This window comes from Bufo gargarizans, chromosome 6 (genome assembly GCF_014858855.1).
Source record: "Bufo gargarizans isolate SCDJY-AF-19 chromosome 6, ASM1485885v1, whole genome shotgun sequence".
Lineage (NCBI taxonomy): Eukaryota > Metazoa > Chordata > Amphibia > Anura > Bufonidae > Bufo > Bufo gargarizans.
The window spans coordinates 383838351-383864617 of NC_058085.1; the positions used below are offsets into that span (position 1 = coordinate 383838351).

General features: G+C 43.6%; 1 protein-coding gene across 2 annotated transcripts in view; it reads right to left on the reverse strand.

Moving 5' to 3' along the window:
* LOC122940336 (ovostatin-like) overlaps window positions 1-21463 on the reverse strand; it is a 55031-nt gene extending 33568 nt beyond the window's left edge. For both annotated transcript variants that reach the window (XM_044296957.1, XM_044296958.1), the window contains exons 1-10: window positions 21325-21463; window positions 10020-10203; window positions 9200-9356; window positions 8719-8771; window positions 7547-7567; window positions 6669-6837; window positions 5204-5288; window positions 4993-5119; window positions 4388-4499; window positions 2361-2476 (exon numbers count right to left, since the gene is read on the reverse strand). In XM_044296957.1, the coding sequence (XP_044152892.1) occupies window positions 2361-2476; window positions 4388-4499; window positions 4993-5119; window positions 5204-5288; window positions 6669-6837; window positions 7547-7567; window positions 8719-8771; window positions 9200-9356; window positions 10020-10203; window positions 21325-21392 (1092 nt within the window). In that variant the 5' untranslated portion in view covers window positions 21393-21463. The remainder of the gene's footprint in view (window positions 1-2360; window positions 2477-4387; window positions 4500-4992; window positions 5120-5203; window positions 5289-6668; window positions 6838-7546; window positions 7568-8718; window positions 8772-9199; window positions 9357-10019; window positions 10204-21324) is intronic.
* Window positions 21464-26267: the final 4804 nt, after the last annotated feature.

Genomic DNA, 26267 nt, shown 5'->3' on the forward strand with positions numbered 1-26267 from the left:
TTCAGCAATTAAAGAGGCTCTGTCACCATCTTTTGTCTGTATGTTAAATAGCTGTGGAGATATCCGTTAGGCTACATGCACACGACCGTATTTTGTTTCAGTGTCCGATCAGTTTTCTTTTGCGGATAGGATGCGGACCCATTCATTTCAATGGGTCCACAAAAAACAAGGACATCACACAGTGTGCTGTCCGCATCAGTATGTCCGTTCCGTTGCTCCGCTAAAAAAATAGTGCATGTCCTATTTTTTTCTAGTTTGCGGACAAGGATAGGCATTACAATGGATCCGCCCAAAAAAAACGGATCCGCAAAAAAAAAAAAAAAAAAACGATGCCATACGGAATGTCATCCGTTTTGCACGCATTGCACCCACACTGAATCCTGATCCATTCATTTCAATGGTTCTGTGTAAATGAGGGTTTTTTTTTTTGTTTTGTTTTATTTTTCCACTCACCAGTTCTGCGTTGCGCGAAAAACGCAGCATGTTCTATATTCTGTGTTTTTTACGCAGCCCCGGCCCCATAGAAGTGAATGGGGCTTCAGTGAAAAACGCATTGCGTCAACAAGCAGAAGCAGATGCAATGCATTTTTCACTGATGGTTGCTAGGAGATGTCGTTTGTAAACCTTCCGTTTTTTATCACGCGCTTGAAAAAAAGCGCATCAAAACGCATTTCACCCGTGCGGAAAAAACTGAACAACTGAATGTAAATTGCAGACAAAACTGACTGAACTTGCTTGCAAAATGGTGCGAGTTTCACTGAACGCATCCGGACCTAAACCTTATCGTTCGTGTGAAAGAGGCCTAAGTTTTCTAAGAAAAAAAAAAAAAGAAAAAAAACACCTCAGTATAATAAGGCCTTTTATTGTTATTCTATATTATTTATTATACAGGGTGGGCCATTTATATGGATACACCTTAATAAAATGGGAATGGTTGGTGATATTAACTTCCTGTTTGTGGCACATTAGTATATGTGAGGGGGGAAACTTTTCAAGATGGGTGGTGACCATGGCAGCCATTTTGAATTCAACTTTTGTTTTTTCAATAGGAAGAGGGTCATGTGACACATCAAACTTATTGTGAATTTCACAAGAAAAACAATGTCGTGCTTGGTTTTAATGTAACGTTATTCTTTCATGAGTTATTTACAAGTTTAGGACCACTTATAAAATGTGTTCAATGTGCTGCCCATTGTGTTGGATTGTCAGTGCAACCCTCTTCTCCCACTCTTCACACACTGATAGCAACACCGCAGGAGAAATGCTAGCACAGGCTTCCAGTATCCGTAGTTTCAGCATATGCTGTGAAGATACGAGATGTGCAGCACCTGAAACTACGGATACTGGGAGCCTGTGCTAGCATTTCTCCTGCGGTGTTGCTATCAGTGTGTAAAGAGTGGGAGAAGAGGGTTGCATTGACAATCCAACACAATGGGCAGCACATTGAACACATTTTATAAGTGGTCCTAAACTTGTAAATAACTCATGAAAGAATAACCGTTACATTAAAACCAAGCACACTATTGTTTTTCTTGTGAAATTTACAATAAGTTTGATGTGTCACATGACCCTCTTCCTATTGAAAAAACAAAAGTTGGATTCAAAATGGCCAACTTCAAAATGGCCGCCATGGTCACCACCCATCTTGAAAAGTCCCCCCCCCCCCTCACATATACTAATGTGCCACAAACAGGAAGTTAATATCACCAACCATTCCCATTTTATTAAGGTCTATCCATATAAATGGCCCACCCTGTAGTATAGCTTTTTATTGTGGCTTAAATGAGGGGGGGGGGGGGGGGAGAACAAAAAGTTTATATAAAAAGTCTCTCAAACAACTTATCACCAAACTAACATTATCACTTGGAGATACATGTTTTTTCTATGCTTAGAGGCTAACACATGTTACTGGTGTCTTTATAATGTATGCATGTATGTAGCAATAGATACATAGATTAGCATTCTGAGCAAATCTCAGTGTGGTAAAGCTATAGTACATAGAGTATATGATATGTAGATGTTAAGACACAGCCCTGCCCTCAGCATGTCTAGTCCTGTCAATCAAGGGAAGGAGGGAGTGTGCAGATCCCAGGGGGTGTTACAAAGCAGTGCTCAAAGTATTCAGCCCGACCTAATGGTGAATGAGCTTCTCATTTGCATATAAATAAAAATGTCGATATATCTGCAGCTATTTAACATATAGAAAAGAAAGGGTTGATTCTGGATCCGCAGAGCCGATAAAGTAAATTACAAAAAATGGCTAGTATTACTGCCCCTACACATAAAAAAATAAAAATAAAAGTTCTGATAGCAATCTTGAAGTCAGATACATCTTGGTTACCAAAATTTTAAATACTCACCGGAACAGTGTAATCTATTCCTCTCTTATAATACTGGTTCAAGGATTCATAATCAAAATTGACTGTAGCTGGTTGGCTCGTAGCCCAAATGTAACGAGTCTCGGTGGCTTGAATACCTAAAAATTAAAGAAAAACGAAATAAAAACTTTTTAAACCAGAGACAATCACAATGGTATGCTCTCCCCATATTGGCGCACATTTCCTCCCAGACTCCAAAAACACATATTAATGGGTTAATTTGGATTATATGAGCCCCGGTGTAGACCAATGTGAGTGATGACAGTTGGTACAGTGCTGTGGAATATATTGGTGCAATATAAATACTAAATATTTTCAAAAATTTCCAATGTCACTATGAAATAACATAAATAAATACACAGAGCCTGAATAAGCTGACACTGTCTGTTCGGTAGACATCACTTCTCAGCAGTCGTCTCATTATCACAATCAGAATTACAATGACAGATAACACCTCTGTACAGTAGGCATAAACGAAGTTGGGGTCTGCACTACTCAATCACTAGCGAAATGACCCGGTGGTCAATGCATCAAGTAAAGAAAGATCTAATGTAAAAGGCTTTCTGATCCAGACATATTTATAATTGATATTCCACAATAAATCACCGAATGTTTCGGTCCGAGTGGACCTTCTTCAGCGGTGTAATCTATAGTCAAGTTTAATATAAATGGCAAGTCATAACCCGCATGATCAGAATGGACGTCAAGGTAAATTCATGTGGTATAAAGAATTCTACTAAAGAGACTAAACAAAAAAAAAAACTAAAAAGGGTATCAATCTAGAGACATGCAAATTAGAATATACAAAAGGCATATGGGAAATAAGACTTAAAGGGGTCGTCTCTAATGTATTGTGATTGTCCATATTGCTTCCTTTGCTGGCTGGATTCATTTTTCCATCACATTATACACTGCTTGTTTCCATGGTTACGACCACCCTGCAATCCATCAGCAGTGGTCGTGCTTGCACACTACAGAAAAAAAAAAAGCATCTGCCCATTTGGTGGCCGAGACATAGGCCAGTGATTTTTCCTATGCAAGCACGACCACCACTGATGGATTGCAGGGTGGTCGTAACCATGGAAATGAACAATGTATAATGTGATGGAAAAATGAATTCAGTCAGCAAAGGAGGCAATATGGACAAATCACAATACATTAGGAAGTGGCTTGTATTAACTTTCTCTACGTGATGAATGATATTTGCTGAAGGGAGACAGTCCCTTTAAACATATTGGCCTAATCATTAATCAGGAACAGAAGAGTGATGCAAGTGTATGTATATAGGTCCTAGCACAGAGTGTCTACAAGCTTTCTAGCTCCGTCCCTTCTCTTCTTTCCCTTGTTCTAACTTTCTTCTTCTGCTTGTTTTTTCCTTTTTCTATCTTTTATCCCCCTCTTGTCCCCCTTTGTCTTTCTTTTTCTCCTTCCTTCTCTCCTCCTTCACAGCCTGTCAGTCATGGTAGACACTCTACTAGGATCTATTCCCGATTAATCTAATATGCTTAAGTCTTATTTCCCAGATGCCTCTGTATATTGTAGTTTGTATGTCTCTAGATTGATACCCTCTATTGGTTTTTTGTTGTTGTTTAGGCTCTTTAGTAGAATCCTTTATACCCCATGAATTTACCCCGACGTCCATTCTGACCATGCGATTTAGGACTTACCATTTATATTATACTATACTTACCTATAGGTCACACCGCTACAGAAGGTCCACTCGGACCGAAACGTTCAGCAATTTATCGTGGGATATCAGTTAAAAATATGTCTGGATCAGAAACCCTTTCGAAGTCTTTGTAAAAGAAAATAAATTATATCTTTATTTGCCATATATCACTGGATTGCGGCGATCTTTCTTTACCATCCACAGTATGGGATGTTCGCAGTTTACCTTCTTCCCCTCCCTGCGCAATGACCTATGCACAGGTCACAGAGAATAGCCTTAACACTCTTTCGTAGAATATAGCATGTCTAAAACATAACTGGGAGGTACGTTAGCTAGTTACCAGTGTCTGCTTCAGTCACTGTAATTTCCAGGGTCAAGGACCGTCCACTTGGAGACCCTGCAAAGGCTGAGTGAAGGTCAAATGCGCCACTGTAGGTTCCATCTGCGCCAAGCTGTAGGGAGAGGGAACATGTAAATATAATGTTTAAAAGGGTTTTCTAGGTGTTTAATATTGATGACCCATCCTTATGATAGGTCATCAATACCTAATAGGTGGAAGTCCAACTCCTGGCACCCCTACAGATGAGCTTACCAAGCACAGCGCTCTCCAGTGGCTGTTCTTGGTATTGTAGCTTAGCTCCATTCACTTGAATGGAACGCAGCTTCCCCTAGGTCATGTGACTGATAGACGTGACATCACTGGCCTAGGAGAACATGGCTCGAGACTTATTGGACAGAAAATTGAACTTTAGAAACTAGTGCCAGGCAGCTGCTGCTAAGGCAAGCAAGAGTGTAGAACGCAATTGACGAGATCATAGCTGTCTGCGTACACCTTCTATTGAATTTTCCTGCAGCTTTTGCCAGGGGTAGAAGGGTTGTCTGATGAGAAAATCCTCAAACAGAATGGGCTTTATGTTTTATTTATTTTTTCCGTATATTACTCACCTCTCCTACTGTATCAACACAGGAGTCACCTTTATCGTTGACGCAATTCTGTTGTCTCCCATAGAACTGCGGCTGCTTACAAAACCGAACAGTGACAGAGCCAGGCACAGGCTCGCCAAAGGAGTAGCTAAAGAAAAAGGCACAAAAGTAACATTATTTATCAAATACAACTTTAAGAAAAAGTGAACACACTAGAAGGAGCTTCACTTACATTACAGAAACGTTGAAGTGCATGGACTTAGCAGTCACAGCTATAGTTTGTGGAGCCTCTATTTCTACCTTGAATCTTGGAATTACTGAAAAAATAAAATAAAAAATTAAATCAAAGTCACTTGGATTGGAAGGCATATAGAACAGTAAACTGTTCATGAGCAAACAAGGGGTTTGAAACATCTCCGTTTAAGACTATGTTCTCTGGTGTTAGCATGGTTGACAGCCATACTTTTAGTTACTCGGCCTTGTACTATTCCTATGACTTTACCAGTCTCACACACCCTCATTATTACACCATGCTCCCTGTTACAGCTTCACTCCATTCACCATCTAGACCAGGCATCCTCAAACTACGGCCCTCCAGCTGTTGTAAAACGACAACTCCCACAATGCCCTGCTGCAGGCCGATACCTGTAGGCTGTTTGGGCATGCCGGGAGTTGTAGTTTTGCAACAGCTGGAGGGCAGCAGTTTGAGGATGCCTGATCTAGACCTTCACCCCAAATGGGCAACAAAAACTATCCTCCATCCTACAAAAATACTGAGGAAGCTCTTAAAAAGGGGTTGCGTCACATCAGCAAATTGCATTTATCATGTAGACAAAGTTAATATAAGGCACTTAATGTATCGCGATTGCCCATATTGCTGGCTTGATTCATTTTTCCCCATCACATTATACACTGGGGTTACGACCATCCTGTAATGCAGTAGCGGTGGCCGTGCTTGCACACTAGAGGAAAGCTCTGGCCTATGCGCTCCCCTGCAGTCCTGGCCAGAGAGAGAGAGTCTGGTTCCTATAATGTGCAAGCACGGCCATCACTGCTGGATTTTAGAGTGGTTGGAACCCCTGGAAACGAGCAATGTATAATGTGATGGAAAAAATTAATCAAACTAGCAAAGTAGGCAATATGGACAATCAGAATACATTAGGAAGTGCCTTGTATCAACTTCCTCTACATAATAAATGGACTTGCTGAAGTAAGACAACCATTTTAAGTTAAAGTAAAGCTGGTCGTATTTGTAAAGTTGGCCAAACCAGCTAACCAGAAGGCCAATGTTTGTACAGGTGAACCCCCCTCCTCCATGCTGAAGACTTGTTACCATTGAGAGGTAAAAAACCACTAAAAACACAATTGGTCTAGTGTTCATGTTTGAGGAAGTCAGGGGAGAAGGCCACTTTCAGGGGCATAGCTATAGAGGGTGAAGATTTAACAGCTGCACATAGGTCCTGGTAGATGAGGTCAGTCCTGTGGCCAATGACACTATTTATGACTTAATGGCACTTTCCCCTATACTTTATAAATTTTTGACTAAACAATTAGGCCATCCTCTTAAATTACTACAGAAAACCCAAATTGCACTTGGATAGTATAGACTACTCCATCAAGGATTGGTTTCTTTATTCTGTTATATAAAGGCCATTGTCCAATACATACAGTAAAGATTATAAAAAGCATAAAATTACCATATTCTTTCACTGTGAACCAATTGTTTATAGGATACCCAGATTCTCTTTCAGCTATTAATACATAGGTACCAAGAGAAGCACCAGAGGTCAGCTGGAATTCCAAGGAAATCACGCCATGATTTAACTCTGGAAGAAGCCACTGGAAAATCTTGGTATTTGAAGCATCCTGTAATAAATGCAGACTTATTGAACATCGGTGGTAAGTGCTTCAAGAAGAGCTCACCATACAGTAAAATAAAGATTGGACCGGCACCAGCTTGACAGATTTTCTTAACATGGGTGTTTAAATATGGAGATGGGGCATCGAACTTTGACAAGCTACGAATTGCTTCAGTAAAAGTTTCATGGGCTAAAAGAGTGCAATATGTCAATGCAAGGTTTATCGTCATATTGCTGAATGTGACCTCATAAGATTAGCTTGCAGAAATTGGAGCCACGTCACATTTAAGCATTCTGTCTGGTGTAGACTTTTTGCCATCATTACCCAGAGGTATGCCTATTAGAATATGTTGGCCAATGTATAATTTACCACAACCATGAAGGTATAGCGTTTGGAAGACATTCCACCGTCTACTACACAAACATTTAGGGCACAGTTTTCAATCATATTGAACGTAACTCCCAAATACATATGGATATGTAGCCCAATTAGGGAAGAGGAAAGGTGAAGAACTTTGTAAGAAATCTACAGGCACTTGCAAGCATGAAGAAAGAGCTTTGCTGAAGCCACTTAGATCAATCTACAGCCATTTCAATCTTTAGGAGCACCTCACCGCCTTCCTATGATATACCAGAGTTACTCAACAATTTGCACTGCGACCTGGAGTTATCGAGCAGTAGCCCAGACTAAAAAGGTCCAGCACAGTATTGCTTACCTGCAAGTAGATAGCTGTGACCTGGAGGTAAAACAAAACAAAATGTATTAGTTACAGCACAAAAATACAGTTTAGTGTGCAGTGGCCCATTTGACCCAACCAATGTGTTAAAAAAACAATTTTTCTGACTAAGGTTATGTCTCAGACACTGTTAATCATTTTACATTTTCACAGCCTCCTTCCTTTCCAAAATTAGTAAAATCGAGCTACCAGAGCTGTTAAAAAAGGGGTATTCCCCTTTATGGCATATCATTAGAATACCTGTATGCCAAAAATATCAGAAAGGAGCTGTCCTCAGTGAGCAACATATATTTCAAGAACCGGGTCCTTAAAAGCCATCAGCTGAGCTGCTTGATGGGAAACAGCAAAAATACAGAGCCAGCTACAAAGAATAAATACCAAGTGAAAAAAGGTCTTTGCAGCCCAAAATAAGTACAATGCAATAATAAAAAAAAGCCTCAAAAGGTGTACATAGCTTTTAACATCATAGAAAGTAACAAAAATGGCTTCATCTTGTCAAAATAACACTTCCTTGAGATCACTTCCAGTTCTGTAGTTATTGGTTGAAATTTAACCTCAGAATTCCTCTCGCATGCACACAAGGCTGGTAATATTGGGGGTGCAGGGTCTTTTTGACCAAAATTAGCCAGAAAAAAAAAAAAAATGCCATGGTTTATCCAATGCTGCGCATATAGCCATGTATTTTTGGCACCTGATGAAGGCTGTATGGTAGACAAGGACGGACTGGCCAGAGACCCTACAGGGAAATTTCCTGGTGGGTCGATGCCCAGGGGGGACACCAGCCATGGTAACTAATGATCCGATGTCCCCTCCTGAGTAACTGTATTGCCATCCTGAGGCAACTGGAGTAGGAGGACACAAAACATGGCAGCTGGCAACAAAAGTTTTTGAGGAGGTTTTTTTGTGCTGTTGGGGCAGTATTTTGTAATGTACTGTGGTATTTGGCTCTACTGGGGCTGTATAATGTCCTTGAATATGGCATATCCTACTTGTGTTGACCCTGCCTTCTGTCAGTTTGGGCCCCACTACACAATAGGGTCACTTTTTTTTTTCTTCCTGGGCCACTTTCAGTTCCCAGTTAGTCCCTGATGGTAGAACATGTTAGCCATACAAGCTTCCTGTATGGTGTCTTGTAGCAGACAGTCACTCACCTTCTCATTGACTGGCTTCAGTTGGGAATTAAGACAGAGCAAACGAAATAATACTGCAACAGAAGGAAGCCATGGTTAGGTTTATAGTCTTTCAAAAAGAAAACATCCCACATTTCAGGGTCTGTAAAGCTAAATTTTATACATCTAATGATTCCAAGCTGCAAATAAAGAAAACAATTGAACTAAAAATCTACAAGCACACTTACCACTACATAGAGAAAATTTTCAAGAAGGTCTCCAAGAATAAATCACTGGGTTGTGTGGTGGTCTATGCGGCACTACACCAAGGTGGGGGGGGGGGCAGTATAATCTTAGATTTCCAATTTAGAGCCCCCTATGTAAACTAAATTCCCCCATTACGCATTTTGAAATGAGTGCCCTTCAATAAAACACGATGCCTCTAATAATGCAGCACATTGGTAGACAGACATTTCAGAAGCAAACAGAAGGCCCATTTCACATATCCACCAGTGCTGCTCACCTTTCTGGCCAGGCTTGTATTCGGGCTTGTCCATCTGATACATACAGTTGTTAGAAGCAGAGTTAATCACCACTGTTTTACGTTCTCTTAGTTCTGTACTTGACCCAATTGCTGAAAAGGTGATTGTCACAGGAACAGCTTTAGAGACAGAAGGAACCTGAGGGAAGGAGGATAAAATGTGGATTTAAGCTATTTGTTTTATTTCTCTAGGTAATGTACCTCTAATTCGAGACCAAGTACGGAGATGTGGCAACTGCACTCCTAATCCAGATACAATAGGCTTACACATGGTTCTCAATCACGCGTATAAACTAAGTTAACAACCACGTTTATTTAGCAGATTAATACTGTAGTTATTTCTAACCCAAAGCCATACTCTAAATATTGTAATCAGAATAGAACAGGGAATTTAAAGAAAAACATCATCTATATACCCGGTAATAGCACAATGATTAAAGCACGTCATGGAAGCATTTGTTTATAGAAACAGCTTCACACTTATCTGTGGCACTGATTGGCTCTGAGGTGCTCTACCATTCAGCTGAATAAGACCAAGATATAGAGATGAGAGAATTGCATCTGAACAAATTCAACCAAAAATTAGTAAAAAGATATATTAAGCTGCATCTGAATCTAGCGTTTCAATTCGGACAAATGAGACATACACATACAGACCTTCTGGCCAATTGGAGCAGTTTTGATTCAGGTAGAATCCATTCTGATATGAATTTGTCAACCAAACCGAATATTGAAGAATTTGTCAATCTAATCTCCACTAAGCCCATGAATAGGAAGATGGGAGTGAAGTCAAAAAACGTACCTTAAATTCACCACACTGGAAATATTTAGATTCTGTAACATCTTCTCCAACGATGCTGGTGTTTCTTCCATCGTGTTCCAATACTACAGAGACGGCTAGGGGTTCAGTTATCCCCACAATGTGTATACAGACTTTTGCTGCATTGCCACTGACCAGCTGTACAGGTGTGCTGAGGACATAATTTCTAAAAAAAAAATACAATTGATACATTAAGTTTTTTTTTCCCCTTAAATTCCCTTGTGAAGACATTCAACATTCATTCCGCTACTACCCAAAGCAACAAAAAGATCCTAACAATGTGGTGGCTGTGAGACAGAACCCATTCTCAGCCATACACCAAAGAATCCCCCAGGCGTGGATCATGAAAGGACAGGCAATTCTTCTTCAAAAAGTGGAAATTGTATCCAATCAGGGATAAAGCTGGTTCGTCACCCTTATTGCCTAGATCATAAATGACAATAATCCTCTGCACCCTACACAGATATGTGAAGGGATTCTTTAATCCCATGATTTATGTAAAAAGTGAAAGTCAAACATCATATATTACATGAAAATCTCCTAACAAAGCTAAGGCCTCTTTCACACTTGCGTTGTCCGGATCCAGCGTGTACTCCACTTGCCGGAATTACACACCGGAGTCGGAAAAACGCAAGTGTATACTTAAAGCATTTGAAGACGGATCCGTCTTCAAAATGTGTTCAGTGTTACTATGGCACCCAGGACGCTATTAAAGTCCTGGTTGCCATAGTAGTAGTGGGGAGCAGTATACTTACCGTCCGTGCGGCTCCCGGGGCGCTCCAGAGTGACGTCAGGGCGCCCCACGCGCATGGATGACGTGCCATGCGATCACGTGATCCATGCGCTTGGGGCGCCCTGACGTCACTCTGGAGCGCCCCGGGAGCCGCACGGACGGTAAGTATACTGCTCCCCCGCTCCCCACTACACTTTACCATGTCAGGCAGGACTTTAGCGTCCCGGCAGCCATGGCAACCATTCAGAAAAAGCTAAACGTCGGATCCGGCAATGCGCCAAAACGACGTTTAGCTTAAGGCCGGATCCGGATCAATGCCTTTCAATGGGCATTCATTCCGGATCCGGCCTTGCGGCAAGTCTTCAGGTTTTTTTGGCCGGAGCAAAAAGCACAGCATGCTGCGGTATTTTCTCCGGCCAAAAAACGTTACGTTCCGGAACTGAAGACATCCTGATGCATCCTGAACAGATTTCTCTCCATTCAGAATGCATTAGGATAAAACTGATCAGGATTCTTCCGGCATAGAGCCCCGACAACGGAACTCTATGCCGGAAGACAAGAACGCAAGTGTGAAAGAGCCCTAAAAACCATCCCTGCACCACACATGATTGCAAGGATCGCCCAGTAATTGCTCAAGTTGCTGTACTACATTTATTTCTAACTAGCAGCTTATGGGGGGTGGAGAGTCTTTTCTGCTGCAGCTATCTCCCGATCATAGCTTATGGGCTTGTCCTTTCTGCTGCACTACTCTCTCCCCATCATGGCTCAGGGGCAGGTCATGTCTGCTACAGTTCTCCAACCATCACAACTCCCTGTCACTTAGCTGTGCGAAGAGGCCACGGCCTCCACCTAGGCCATTGATGTTACTGTACATCGGCGACATGGCCTAGGTACAGATCATGGCTGCAATACAAGGTACAGTCACTATACAATGACGGGCACTGTGCTTGGTACACTGTTAGGAGGTAGTAAACAGACTGGAAGATCAATAAACAAAGCCAGGGTGATGGACTGGAGCTGCAGAGGGCAGGAGAGCGATTCTTTCTGTAGTTAGCAAATGCTAGGTGCCGGAGCCTTAGTTAAAAAGAGACCAAGTCCTGGAAAACCCCTTCAAAGCATTGATATGTGAAGAGAGTGTAAGTCGCTCATCTCTGCAGGATGTAATTATTGTTGCAGATCAGCCTCATTCTTTTAAATCTGCTGTACCAAATACAGCCCATGGGCAAGAGTGGCACTGATCTTGAAAAAAGCTGCCATATTTCAGTATAAAGGAAGTAGGGGAACAGCTCTGCATAAAATACTCCCTAATTGAACCCAAACAGCCTATACAGTTTATGGTGAAAGGAATAAATTACAACATCTCTGCCAATTAGTCAATGCTGTGCAATAAAATGCTAAGCCAGGTACTCTGCCCAGGATCGGGTGGGACTTGGCTCTGTCGATACCGCTAGTACTGATTAGTGTTTTGATGCTCTCCTAAGCACAGACCAGGAATTATCATATGAGCTGACGCTGGAATTCATCACCCTGTTATTCACAGGAGGATAGACCTGTAGAGCAGGAACATTGGGCGGAGAAGGGAGTGAGCGCAGCACTGGGCTGGGGCCGGTTACACTAATCTTGCTAAGGCAACTAATATTTTTGGTATTACATGCACAGATTACCAGGTCGTGACAAGGCTTAAATTTGAGGAGGTCATGCTGATCTTTTACTTCTCTACTGTATGGCTTTTCTGGTGTGGAAGGTGCACCAGTCAAAAAAAAAAAAAAAAATGCCAATCTGTCTGATCTTCACCAATAACAAACTAAATCATTAGACATTGAAATTAAATGATCCTTCCTTTGCAAACATTTTTACACCAGTTATTGGTGTAAAAATGTTACACAACCCAATTTTTGCATGCCCCTTGCAACAATATTTTGTTGTGCGAGCATTTTTGAGCCATGTATGATGCTTAGGAGTGTGGCAAGGGTGTGCTGGGCCCTGAAAAATTTATCAACATTTACACCAGGCATAAATGATGGTGAAAAACTACTCCAACCAGTGGCTGGTCTAGTATTTCCACCAGGCGCACAGACCGCCGAAGGAGCACCTATTGTTATAAAGAGGCGCCCACCTCATGATCAATAAGGCGCATCTTACGCCAACAAAGCCAGCACAAAAGAAGAGTAAAAGACCAGAGTAAGAAGCTGGCCTTTGTAAGTGACGCCCTTTATCTCTTAAAGGGGTTCTCCGGGAATTAAGAAAATAAAAATACTTAAATATTACTTTATTATAAATATATTCTCAAGAACCTTTCATTATGTATAATGGCTCGTTTTGTCTGGGGAGCAATTATTAGGGGAAACAAAATGGCCGCTATCCCATTAGACCACACAAAACCTTTCCTGATCACACATGAGGACAAGTTACTTTACAACACTAAGGTAAAGAGCTGCCTCCTCCTCCTCCTCCTCTCTTGTCAGGGATTATGATCCTAAATACAGCTGATAAGATCTTCAGCTGAAGATCTGAGGAATTTAGTTCATGGAGACATGAAGTACAGAGAGGATGGACAGACTGCGGTAATGGAGACTGCATACAGACTGCTTATTAGCCAGACCTTACCCTCCTCACAGGTCTCATCATCTCCATTCCCACAGAGATTCACCAGTATTCAGGATCATGATTCCTGACAAGCAGAGAGGATGATGAGGCAGCACTATGTCTCGTTGTGGTGAAGTAACTTGTCCTCCTGTGTGATTAGAGAAAGACAAAGTTCCTGATCCGGCACAGACAATCTTGAATGTAGAAAGGTCTTCCTTATTTCATTAAAATGCGCATAAAGAAGACCTTTCTACATTCAAGAGACTGTCCAGACCGGGTTTTTGAGCGCCAAATCAGGAACTTTGTCTTTTGCTTAAAGCACCTTTTGGAGTGACTGGACATCCCTCGCCAAAGGAACTACGACCTGCGGCAGCACACCAGACGACAAGATCTTGTATAACAAGCTTTCAATAGGTTTGTGCCTACATTGCACGTTTTTTATATTATAAACACCATTTAGAACGTACTACCCCATTGTGTGCTTTTTTTATTGTGCCCCAAATATCTAGGCACGTCCGTAATTCCAAAGAATCCTGTGTGATTAGGACAGGTTTTGTGTGTACCGATAGGACAGCGGCCATTTTATTTCTCCTAATGATTGCTCCCTAGACAAAACAAGCCACTCTAAGTGATGAAAGGTATTTGTCAATATATTTATAAAATAATATTTAAGTATTTTTTTTTATTTTTTTATTCCTGGAGAACCCCTTTAAGGGAAAGTCAGGTGGCCACCTTGACCGTTGCTGCCGTAGTTGGTGGGGTCAGCTGGTTTTCTCTTACACATACTTTAGGCCAGAATTTCACACCAATTACTAATGTGATCGTTCACCACGCAGTAAGGCCTCTTTCACACTACAGTATGTCCATTTCAGTGTTTTGCGGTCCGTTTTTCACGGATCCGTTGTTCCGTTTTTTTGCTTCCGTTGTTCCGTTTTTCCGTATGGCATATACAGTATACAGTAATTACATAGAAAAAATTGGGCTGGGCATAACATTTTCAATAGATGGTTCAGAAAAAAACGGAAGACATACGGATGCATTTCCGTATGTGTTCCGTTTTTTTTGCGGACCCATTGACTTGAATGGAGCCACGGACCGTGATTTGCGGGCAATAATAGGACATGTTCTATGTTTCAACGGAACGGAAAAACGGAAATACGGAAACGGAATGCATACGGAACACATTCAGTTTTTTTTGCGGAACCATTGAAATGAATGGTTCCGTATACGGAACACAAAAAACGGACTGCAAAACAAAAAAAAAATAAAAAAAAAAATGGTAGTGTGAAAGATGCCTAAGGCGTGTATTGTATTCTTATGGGGACTACAGGAAACCTCCAAATAGTCATTAATATAGTGTGCAACTGTGATATTGCATCAAGAGGTTCAGCGGTGACTTTTTGTAGGGTCACTTCCTAGTTTTGATGATTTAGATCACCAGCATGCTCCATACAATACTCTGCAGATTTGGTGTACTTCACTGCTGCAGAATTCACCCACTACTGCATGTGAACCAGACCCAGGAGATAACTTATGAAGAACCGTGTGGAAAGCAGATGGCACCGGAGTGAGAGCATTAAAATGACAGCGCACTCCACACAAAACAAATATTTGCTTGTAAAGAAGAAGCAGAGATGTGAGATTAGGCTGGGGCCCCATGGCTGGGGTGGAGAGGTCCCTTGTTCTGATAGCAGGAAGGTCATGGCCCAATGTTTTCGCAGGGGCTTAGAGAAGGTTAACAACCCAGATCCCAGGTGTAGAGCAGTAGAAGTGCCCAGGCTGTGTGACAAAGGTCCCAGACATAACAGGGAATGTCAAGTCTGCCCACGCACGCATATTTAACTTTTCAGAATTTTCTAAGCTTTATTTTGTTTATAAAAAATTTTTTTTGTGTTTTTTGTGGTGGTGATAATTTTTTGTAACAATGTCGAAAAAGAAAAGTGTTGGCTGTAGGTGTCTGCGCATGTAATGCCACTGTTGTAAAACTACAACTCCCAGTATGTGCAGTCCACCTACAGCTATCAGACTACAGCAGGGCATGATGGGATTTGTAGTTTTACAACAGCTGGAGAGATGCAGTTTGCCCATCCCTGCCCTAGAGCAAAATTAATTGCAATTAGGCCTAGTCCACATTTCCGTGATTTTTTGCTGTCCATGTGTCCGCAAAAGATCCACGGATGCATGCCCGAGCATTGCAGACCGCCATTTGCTGCACATGAGGTCAATTTCTGCACGGAAAAAATGAAGCGAAGTGGAGCACGTTTACTATAGTGTCTGTTTTAGGCCTAGTTCACACGACCGTATGGCTTTTATTGTTTTTTGCGGTCCGTTTTTCACAGATCCGTTGTTCAGTTTTTAAGTTCCGTATGGCATATACAGTATACAGTAACTACATAGAAAAAAATTGGGCTGGGCATAACATTTTCAATAGATGATTCTGAAAAAACGGAACGGAAACGGAAGAAATACAGATGCATTTCCGTATGTGTTCCGTTTTTTTTTTGCGGACCCATTGACTTGAATGGAGCCACGACCCGTGATTTACGGCCAAATATAGGACAAGCTCCATCTTTCAACGGAACACAAACGGAAATACGGAAACGGAATGCATACGGAACACATTCCTTTTTTTTGCGGAACCATTGAAATGAATGGTTCCGTATACGGAACACAAAAAAACGTCCAGTACACTCGCAAAAAAAAAAAAAAACGACGTTCGTGTGAACTAGGCCTTAGACAGTTATTTTTTTAGTCGCTTTTACTATTTAAATTGCGCCTGTTTTGGAGGCTTTTGCGCCTTCGACTATTTTGATTTTTAGACTAATTCGAAGTTTTCAAACTTTTGCAACTTTTTTTTTTTTTTTTTTTCAATCTACTTATGTGGGTCCGCCTGAACAGTCTAGTCTCTACCCCACTCCAGAGCTGGCTGGCTGTTTTGAGTGGTGGAGTGTGAGTTTTTTAGTTTTTTTTTAAGTTTTACTTTCCTGAAGAAATGTGACTTTTTGCCACTTTGATGCAACTTTATTCACACGCAAATAAATGAGACCAGTCTAAGTGAATATGAACCTGTCATACTGAAAAACAACCACCAGGGGTCAGACTAATAGCAACACGCTGAGTCTAAGGCAAGGGCTACACCGGTCGCGTGACACCTGTTGCGGCCAGGATCAGTGATCCCATAGAAATGAATGGGATCGCCACGGCAGTCGCTTTAAATCCAACATGGCTGGATTTCTTGCAACTGCCGCGGCGATCCCATTAAATTTCTATAGGATAACCCCTATAAGTAACAGCTGCAGTCCACAGGCGCGAACCAAGCTGCATACTGCAATGTGCTCCTCTGGGCAGCAGCTGTACCTTGGTAGTTGAAATCGTAAAATCGGACCAAGAAGAGCTTGGAGCACATTTAATAAACGTCCTGTTTTTATGAGTAAAAATTCCGTTTACAACTATCTTATTTTTAAGTCTCCTTTAACAACTGTTTTTGAACCTGTTTGAGACTTTTGCATCCATTTTCAGTTTAAAGACTAATTCAGAAGTTTTCAGAAACTTGTGCCAATTTTCAGACCTTTTTATGTAGATGCGCCTTATTTTCCGCCTGGTTTAGTCGTAAAAACTGTCTATTTCGGGGCTGTTGTACTTTTCTGTCTGTTTTCAGTGGCAAGTTGTGCCACATTTTGCCCACTTTTATGGAAAATTGCGCCTAACTTCAGCTCACTTGGGCCACATTTTCATGTGCATACTAATTTGACCTGTCTTAGGCCTCTTGCACACAACCATATGGCTTTTTCAATATTTTGCGATCCGCCAGAAATACGAATGACGTCCGTGTGCATTGTTTTTTTTCGGAACGGAACAGCTGGCCCCTGATCGAACAGTACTAACCTTGTCCGTAATGCGGACAATAATAGGACATTTTCTATCTTTTTCACGCAACGTTGGCCCCATAGAGGTGAATGGAGATGCGCAAAAGTAAGTGCGGATGCGATGAGTTTTTCACGGATGGTTGCTAATAGATTTTGTTTGTATACATACAGTTTTTTATCACGCGCGTGCAAAACGCATTAAATCGCATTGCAACAGAGCGATAAAAACTAAACTGAACGCGATCACAGGCAAAACTGAATGACTTTGTTTGGGAAATCGCGCATTTTTCACTGAACGCATTCGCAACACATCCGGACCTAATCCACACACGCTCGTCTGCAAGTGGCCTTAGGCTGGGTTCACACCTGAGCGTTGCGCGTTCACACCTGAGCGTTTTACGCGCGTTTTTGTCGCGCATTTTTATGCGGGTTTTTTGTAATAGTAAACGCGCGTTTGACGCGCGTTTGTGTGATTGACTACAGTGTCCTATGGCCACAAACGCGCGTCAAAACGCCCCAAAGTCGCTCATGTACTTTTTTGAGCGTCGGGCGTTTTACAGCGCAATCGTACGCGCTGTAAAACGCCCAGGTGTGAACCATTCCCATAGGGAATCATTGGTTTCTCCTTGTTGAGCGTTTTACAGCGCGTAGGAACGCGCTGTAAAACGCTCAGGTGTAAACCCAGCCTTAGAGTTCTGTAATGTATGAGATAACACTGACATAATACCGTCAGCGTTATCCAATACATTAATTAATGTAAGGGTTACATAGCATCATAGAGCAATATAATGCTGTGCCACCCCGGCAGTGCGCCAGAGTTCAGGACGGGAGTTGCTACACACTCTCACGCGAGCGAGTTCCACGCTCCAGACTCGCAGCGCAAGTGGCCTTAGGGAAACATTGAAGCCGTCCATGTGGTGCAATAAGGGCTCATGCACACGAAAGGTCAACGACCACAGGGCTGCAATATGTGGAGGCAGGACCCATTCACTTAAATAGAGTCCGCGATCCACATCAGACGGTCCGCAGCTCAAAAATGTAGTGCATGCCGTGCGAAGGCACGAACAGAAAACCCGCGATACCACTTCGTGGAGCTTCCATGGGGTTCCTTGCAGCACCGCACTTTCCGGATTGCGGACCCATTCAAGTGAATAGTTCCACATCCGTGATGCGGTGCACATACGGCCAGTGCCCGTATATATTACGGACCTGCTGTTGGTAGGCTGCAATACGGGCATCGGACGACAACGGTCGCGTGCATGAGCCAGTGATTTTACTTTGAACGTAAATGAAAGGAGTCGTTCCGTTAAGGGCTCATGCCCATGAACGTATACGACCCGTGCTGCGGACCACAATGCACAGGCACCGACTGTGCCCACCGTTTGCGGAGCAGACCCATTCCCTTGAATGGGTCCGTGATCGGCAAGATTCAGTCGCCACCGCAAAAAAAGTTCTAGTGCTACAGTGGGCTTCCGCTCAGTGCACCCGCACCGCTCTATATCTTGCAGATTCCGGACTCATTAAAGTGAATGGGTCCACATCTTGATACGGAGCGCACACGGCCGTTGCCCATATATTGTGGACCCACTGTTTGCAGGCCCTAAGACCGTGGGTGTCAATTACTCCCTTCTTGCGTTTGCTTTGCTGGCGGAAGAGGCTACTAATTAACAACGAGGTGTGGACCTCATCGTAAATTAGATGCACCTTCAGGCGGAAAAACTAAACCAATCCAGGTGTAAATATTGGTAAGTATGTCAGGGCTCAAGTCTCGGCCTGGATCCCTGCCCGTCCCACCCTAGACACTCCTGTGTGCTGAACATGGCACAAAAATGTACGTGTGACAAACTATTGTCATGGCGCGGTCGCGTTACTAAATGACCCCAAGTGTGTCCCCTTACCACAGGACAGAGGAACAGCTGGGGCCCCTGCCAATCAAGAGAAAAGGGGCCCATGCTCCCATTTGAATGTAGCAGTAGACATGCATGTGTCCTTCACTCCATTCAACTCTATGTGGCGGCTAGAGATAGACAAGCACTTATGCTCAGCCATCGCCGACAGCGCTATATCGCTGAATGGAGCAGCAGTCTTCATGCTTGACATTCGCTCGATTCAAAATGGGGGAGCACAGGCCCCCTCCATGGTGTGGGGACACAGCTGTCGGACCCAGGCCAACTAGAACCATATCTCAAATGCGTGGATAGGTTTTCCTAATTGGACAAACCCAGTAAGCTGGGGCCTTGGAGTCAGACCATGGCTGTAGGCTAAAGGGCTCACGTACACGACCGTATGCATTTTGTGGTCCGCAATAACATTCGTGCTACATCAGTATTTTTTGCAGGTCCATTGTAACAATACCCGTCCTAGTCAAGAATCGGAAATGTTCTTGCGGAACGGACTTGTGGACACATGGATACAGAATGCACACGGAGCCATTTCGTTTTTTTGCGGCCCCATTGAAATGAATGGTTCCACATATGTTCGTGTGCATGAGCCCCAAGTCTCTTGCATGGCTAGACATCTTTGTCCAACTTTAGGCTAGGGCTACACTACGACATTTTGGCACACGAAAATTTGTATAAGGATAGTCTATGGTGTCAAGCTGCGACACGACAGTCGCCCAAAAAACATCCAAAATGAATTTTTCGCCGACTGTCGCATCGCAGTTGCACTACACCATAGACTACCATTATAAAAAAATGTTGCGCGACACATGTTGCAGTGTAGTTGTGCCCTATGTGTCGCGCGGACCTAGCCTTACACCGCCTACTGGTTGGCTTATTTTGAATCAACATTTTGCAGCTGAATTTGGCCACGCCGTTGCATCTGCAGCCATTCTCCTCACTAGACGCCGTGGATTATTATTTTTACTTGATAGTCGGTCTTGATGCAATACTATGCAGAGCCCTGACGTGTGCATTCAGCAGGAGCAGCATGGTGGATCATCACAACCTGGGGGAGAACTTAACTCATCTACATCCCAAAAAGTCCCTGCAGCAAATTCCTCAGCAGAGATGTTACGGTCAGGAGTCTTCAATACGCTCTAAAACGTGCACCGCAAATGGGGCCAAGATTTCATTGCATCAGCGCTAAAATCCAACCAGATGGTCAAGAGAAGTTTGTGCAACTCTACATTAAAATCAATACAACTTATAAGGGTGGCTGTGCCAAAAACAGGCATAGATCCATACTATTGCAGTTTGTGCATTTTTTATTTTTTATTTTTTTTTGGTGTGCATGTAATGGGGGTTTTCTGCAGATCTCACCTTTCCACTGAAAAGGCTGAAATCTGCACAAACAAAACAAAAAAAAAAACACACGACGATTGACATTTTCGAAAGCTGCACGGCAGGTCAATTTCTGCACGGAAGAAAAAAAGCTAATTGTACATTAGATTTTTCTAATCTCACACTTTTCTGGTACTGTATTAGGGCTCATGCACACGACCGTATACCCTCTCCGTTTCCATTTTTTCTACAGGTCTGTATGCGGAACCATTCACTTCAACGGGTCCGCAAAAAACACAGAAATAACTCTGTGCATTCCATTTCCGTATGTCCCCATGACTGTTCCGCCAAAAAATAGAACATGTCCTATTCTTGTCCTTTTTGTGGGCAAGGACAGGCATTGTTACAATGGATCTGCAAAAAAATAAAAAACACATGGATGAAATATGGAGGTCGTCCATTTTTTTTTTTTTTTTTTTGGGGCCACAAAATACATATAGTCATGTGCATGAGCCTTTGCGCTGAGGTTTGTCCTTGCAAAAAAAAAAAAAAAAAAAAAAAAAAAAAAACACGCCTGCACTCACACACTGTGGATTTTGTCGAAGAAAAATCCGCAACTGAAAGTTAGTTCCATTCCTTTGAAAGGGCCGGCAAGCACATGGATTCAAATGAATAGAACTGATTTTCAGTAGCAGAAGTTTCTGCAATAAAATCCGCAGCATCGGAGTGCACCCTAATCCACACCTACAGGGCAGATTCCCTGCACATGGATCTCAGGAACCTGAGCCAGAGAAACCCTCCTGTTAGCAATGAGTGAAGCATTCCCTAGTGCATAATGCAGCAATGAAGAGAAATATGCGACAGGTAGCCGGACTTACGGGTCAGATCTCGCCCCGGTGACGAGGCTCAGGAGAGCAGCGCACAGCAGCAGCATCAGCCTCCCCATGGTAGCAGACTGACAGGTTCCCGGCTGCTGTGTGCTTTATAAGCTGACACATTGGGCAGGAGCCGTCCCTTATTTGCATTGTTGCTTCACTGCAGGAATAAGTAGGAAGCAGGAAAAGCAGCAAGGGAGGGGTGCAGGCGAAAACCAGGCAGACCTGTGGCCTCAGTCACGTCTGCCCTGATGCATTTCTTGGAGGTTGTTATATGTAAAAAGGACATTATTACTATTGAAACTCTTCGCTATATACATTGTACACATACAGGGATCTCACCGCCACGCGGTCAGGTTTCTGCGTGCAGTTTTGGAAGCTAAAATCAGAAGTGAATCGGAAAAGGGGAAAGAATTAAGCCTCATGCAGACGGCCGTTGTGCATCCGTTCCGTGCATTAGGGACTGCAATTTGCGGTCCCCAATGCACGGGAAACGTCCGTGCGGTGGCCGGGACGGATCGAGATCCATTCAATTTGAATGGGTCCGTGATCCGTATGCACCGCAGAAAAATAGATTTTTTTTTGCGGTGCGCAGGCACGGACATAAACACCACGGAAGCACTCCGTGGGGTTCCGATCCGTGATTCCGCGATGCGGAGTGCACACGGGTCGGCGCCCGTGTATTGTGGACCCGCAATATGGTCACGGGTACGCAACGTTCGTGTGCAAGAGGCCTTAAAGGGGTCGTCTCACTGCAGCAGATGGAATTTATCATGTAGAGCAGGGATCAGCAACCTGCGGCACTCCAGCTGTTGTGAAACTACAATTCCCAGCATGCTACATTCCTTTCTATGAGAGTTCTTAGAAGAGCAGAGCAAGTATGCATGCTGGGGGTTGTAGTTTCACAACAGCTGGAGTGACGGAGGTTGCCTACCCCTGATGTAGAAAAAGTGAACACAAGGCACTTACTAATGTACTGTGATTGTCCATTTTGCTTCCTTTGCTGGCTGGATTCATTTTTCCATCACATTATGCACTGCTCGTTACCATGGTGATTCCCGCATTGGACTCGCTTGTGTGAAACAACCCTTAGTTTCCCCCTCTGCGCTGCCGTCTAATTTATTATGTGGTGTGCACCTCGTGGTAAATTAGGCGCATCTGTGGCAGTCCGTGCGTCTGGCGTAAAAACTACGTCAGCCTCTGGCTGCAACAAATATTGTCACTCGACCGGTTAAAAAAAAGGGACTTGTGACTATTTTACTCCATTCACACGTCCGCAACGTGTTTTGCGGATCCGCGGATCCGCAAAACATGCACAGCGGCAATGTGCGTTCCTCATTTTGCGGACCGCACATTGCCGGCAATTTTTTTCGGGAACGGAATTACAGACCCGGAAGTGCGGGGGAAATGAATGGGTCCGTGTGAATGGACCCTTAGGTCCACAATCTGGAAGGTGAGTGCGGAGCGGAGGCACGGATCCCCACGGAAGCTCTACAGAGTGCCACCATGGGGTTTCTGTCCGTGCATAACTACAGTGAGGGGGCATAATTTGGGCATAATCATTGTGAAGGGGCGCAATGAGGGCATAACTACTGTGTGGGAGAAAAATGTATGCATAACAAATGTGAGGGGGCACAATGTTTTAAAGTGTGTGTAAGGGTTCCAGAGAAAGGACTCGAGCCTGTGTGCGAAACACCCTAGGCACGCCACTGCTTCAAGGTGTGCTGTGGATGGGAGACATCATAGTAGCTCATCTCCAACCACCAGCTCAGGGAAAACTGAAAATCGAGATGGCGTCTTCAGAGAAGAAATGCAGAATGTGCCATATAATGGCCAGATATTGTGTTATCCCTTATGCACACACAGATTATGGCTTATTCTGGAGTCACCTGAAGTGACAGGTACATGTTTGAGGATCTTTTAATCTTCAGAAAGGTTGAAGCATGAGCTAAAATGTTGCATGTGCAAATAGTCATTCACTTGGAGTGCTGCCTGGATCTCCATTATGTCTTCTATAGAGGAACTTTTGGAACAGATGCCCCATCATTGTTTTTCCTGTGCTGTTGACTTCTTTTGGTTGACCGCTTGGAGTCCCAGACTGTTAAAGAATGTGCGTTGGGGATCGTGTCTACAGATGACTGCACTAGTGAGCTGCTGCCGTGGGACCATCTTCTGGAGTTACTCTCCTAACTCATGTAATGAACAGTGCAAAGACAAGGAGGCGTAAAGAGTAAAGTTGCTGTCAAGTTGACGATTGTGCTGTTCATCAAAGTTAAAGGGGGTTATCCAACCCCTATAATGCCGCCCAAAATACCCAGGACCCTTAATACTGGTCATTAGTGATGGACGAACATCGGCCGGGATGATTCGCGAACGCGCGTTCACGATCAAATGTACGCGAACTGCGTGTTCGCGTCGGGCCCCATTCACTTTAATGGCAGGCGAACCTTAAAATCCTTCAGCTCATATTTGCAGTCAGCAAACACTTACTAGAAGTACACAAATAGTCCCACAAGATGGACAGTGATACAGTATACCAGAGGGGGATCATTGGCCAAAATTCCCACAAAAAATATGTATTTTAATCAAGAGCCATTTTTATGCGTCTTAAAGGGAAATTCTCAAAAATGTGCACTGCTGGAGCCTGGAATTTTTTTAATCCTATTGGTTTGATGTATACAAATGTGCAGCACTCCAAATGCATACGTTAAAAAAAAAATTCTATGGAACTGTATGGTGAACGGGCGCCACTGTGCGGCATCAGTCTGAGGCATCTGTTAACACATACAATTTTGGTGTGCATTAAATGGATGCCAAAACTAGGATGTGATCCCAGCCCTAGTGTCAGAATAAGCACCAGTACACAGCGGAGCAGCGTGGCGGAGAGGGGAGGCCGCCATGTACTGACAGAGCGCTACCTGGTCCTGGTGGTCAGGGATGAGGACTGGGTTTCCCAAGGATCATTTTCTACGGGGAAATACAGGGCACAGTATAATACACTAGAATCTATATAAAATAAAGTTATTAGCCCTGCCCTGAATAATAATACAATTAGGTGGTCATTCATTATATAGAAATACGTCTATATTAGGCGTATTTCTGACACAGATTGTGGCGCAAAGGTCCTTAACACCGCAATCTGCATATTTTTCACGCTCATGTAAGGTCTACAAAAGGATGGCGTGGGCAGGGAAAGGGATACAGTTATGGCCATCCAGTTATTGGATACCACCACCATACATTGACCGGATAACACCGCCATACGGTGACTGGATAAAAGGGTATAAGAGGGCACAGTACAGGGAACGACTAGGGGCACTGCACAGGGTGTGGTAAGAGGGCACAATGCAGGGTGTGGGAGGCACAGTACTGGGTGAGGGGCACAGTCACATGACCCTGTGACATTAGAAGGTCCTTATGGTGAATGCGGTTCATATGCCACCATAATGAGAGGCAGAGGAGTGAGACAAGGGTGTGATTATGTGGCTAGAGATAAAAAATAAATTACTGTCGGCCAGGAGAGGCCCTAAAAATTAGGTAATAAGCATTCACCTGACAGCAATGAACTTTAGATTCTGTGGGTGGAGGAACATTAGGCGGTCACAGGATAAATATTTAACTGTTGGCCAGTACAGGCCCCAAAAATTATGCAATAGGCATACTCCTGACAGCAAAGAACTTTGAATTCTGTGGCTGGAGGGGGTCACAGGAGAAATATGTACCTATCGGTCAGTACAAGCCCCAAAAATTAGCCATTCACCTGACAGAAAAGGCCTTTTATGTATATACATAAGGCAAGGACCATTCTTTGTTCTGGGTGGTGGCGGATATATGTGGGCTGGCATGAGGAAATTCAATTACACGTGGTCATCACAGGTGTCATCACAGATGTTGAATCCTCCGAGATCCATGCCTCATTCATTTTAAAAAATGTGAGGTAGTCCACACGGTCACGATCCCCCCTGCTGCGCTAGGAACGTCCTTTTGGACAGGACACTCTATGAGGGCTAAGCCAAGAGTTCCATGGCAAATTGTGCCAGCTCTGGCCACAGGTCAAGCCTGCACACCCAGTAGTCAAGGGGTTCATTTCTTCCCAGAGCATCCACATCGGTCGTTAACCCGATGTAGTCGGACACCTGACGATTTAGGCGTTCCCTAAGGCTTGATACGGAGGGCAGCTGTCTTTGGGTTGGCTGCAAGAATGATCTCATATCCAAAGTGACCAACACATCTTCAAACCTCCTTCTTTTTGCAGGAGCGGTAGGATTGGTACCCGCACCTGTTTCTCTGTGAGTAGAAATTCCTCTGCCAGTGCCCGAAACAGCAGAATTAAGCATCTCTCGTAGCAAGGCCTGGAAATGCTGCATTCTGACAGCCCTCTGAGATGCTGGTAACATGTCCGCCATTTTGTGTTTGTATCGGGGGTCTAAGTACATTGCCACCCAGTACAGGCCCTTAACCTTTATGCTTTTTATACGGGGGTCCCTCTTCAAAGACTGGAACATGAAGGCCCCCATTTGCACTGAATTGGAAGCGGTGGACCGCCCTGGCTCCTGCTCATCACCCAGGAGAATGTCGTCCTCAGTCTCCTCCCCCCAGCCACGGACAACACCAGGGATCCCCGGAAAGTTTAAAGACTGTTCTTCTTGCTCCTCCTCCTCCCCCCAGCCACCATCCTCCTCTGACTCCTCTTCAGACTCCTGCTGACTTGTCTCAGATGGAGTAGCCCCTCCTGGGAATTCATTCAGCATTGCGACTTCCTCATCTTCCCGCTCCTTTTCGACAGCTTGATCAATAACACAACACAATGCATGCTCCAGAAAGAAGGCGTAAGGTACGATGTCACTGATGGCACCCTGGCTGCTACTGACCAGTTTGGTGATCTCAACAAATGCATGTGTCGCACATGAGCAGCCACTGGTGCGGTGAAAAGAAACTAAGCTCCC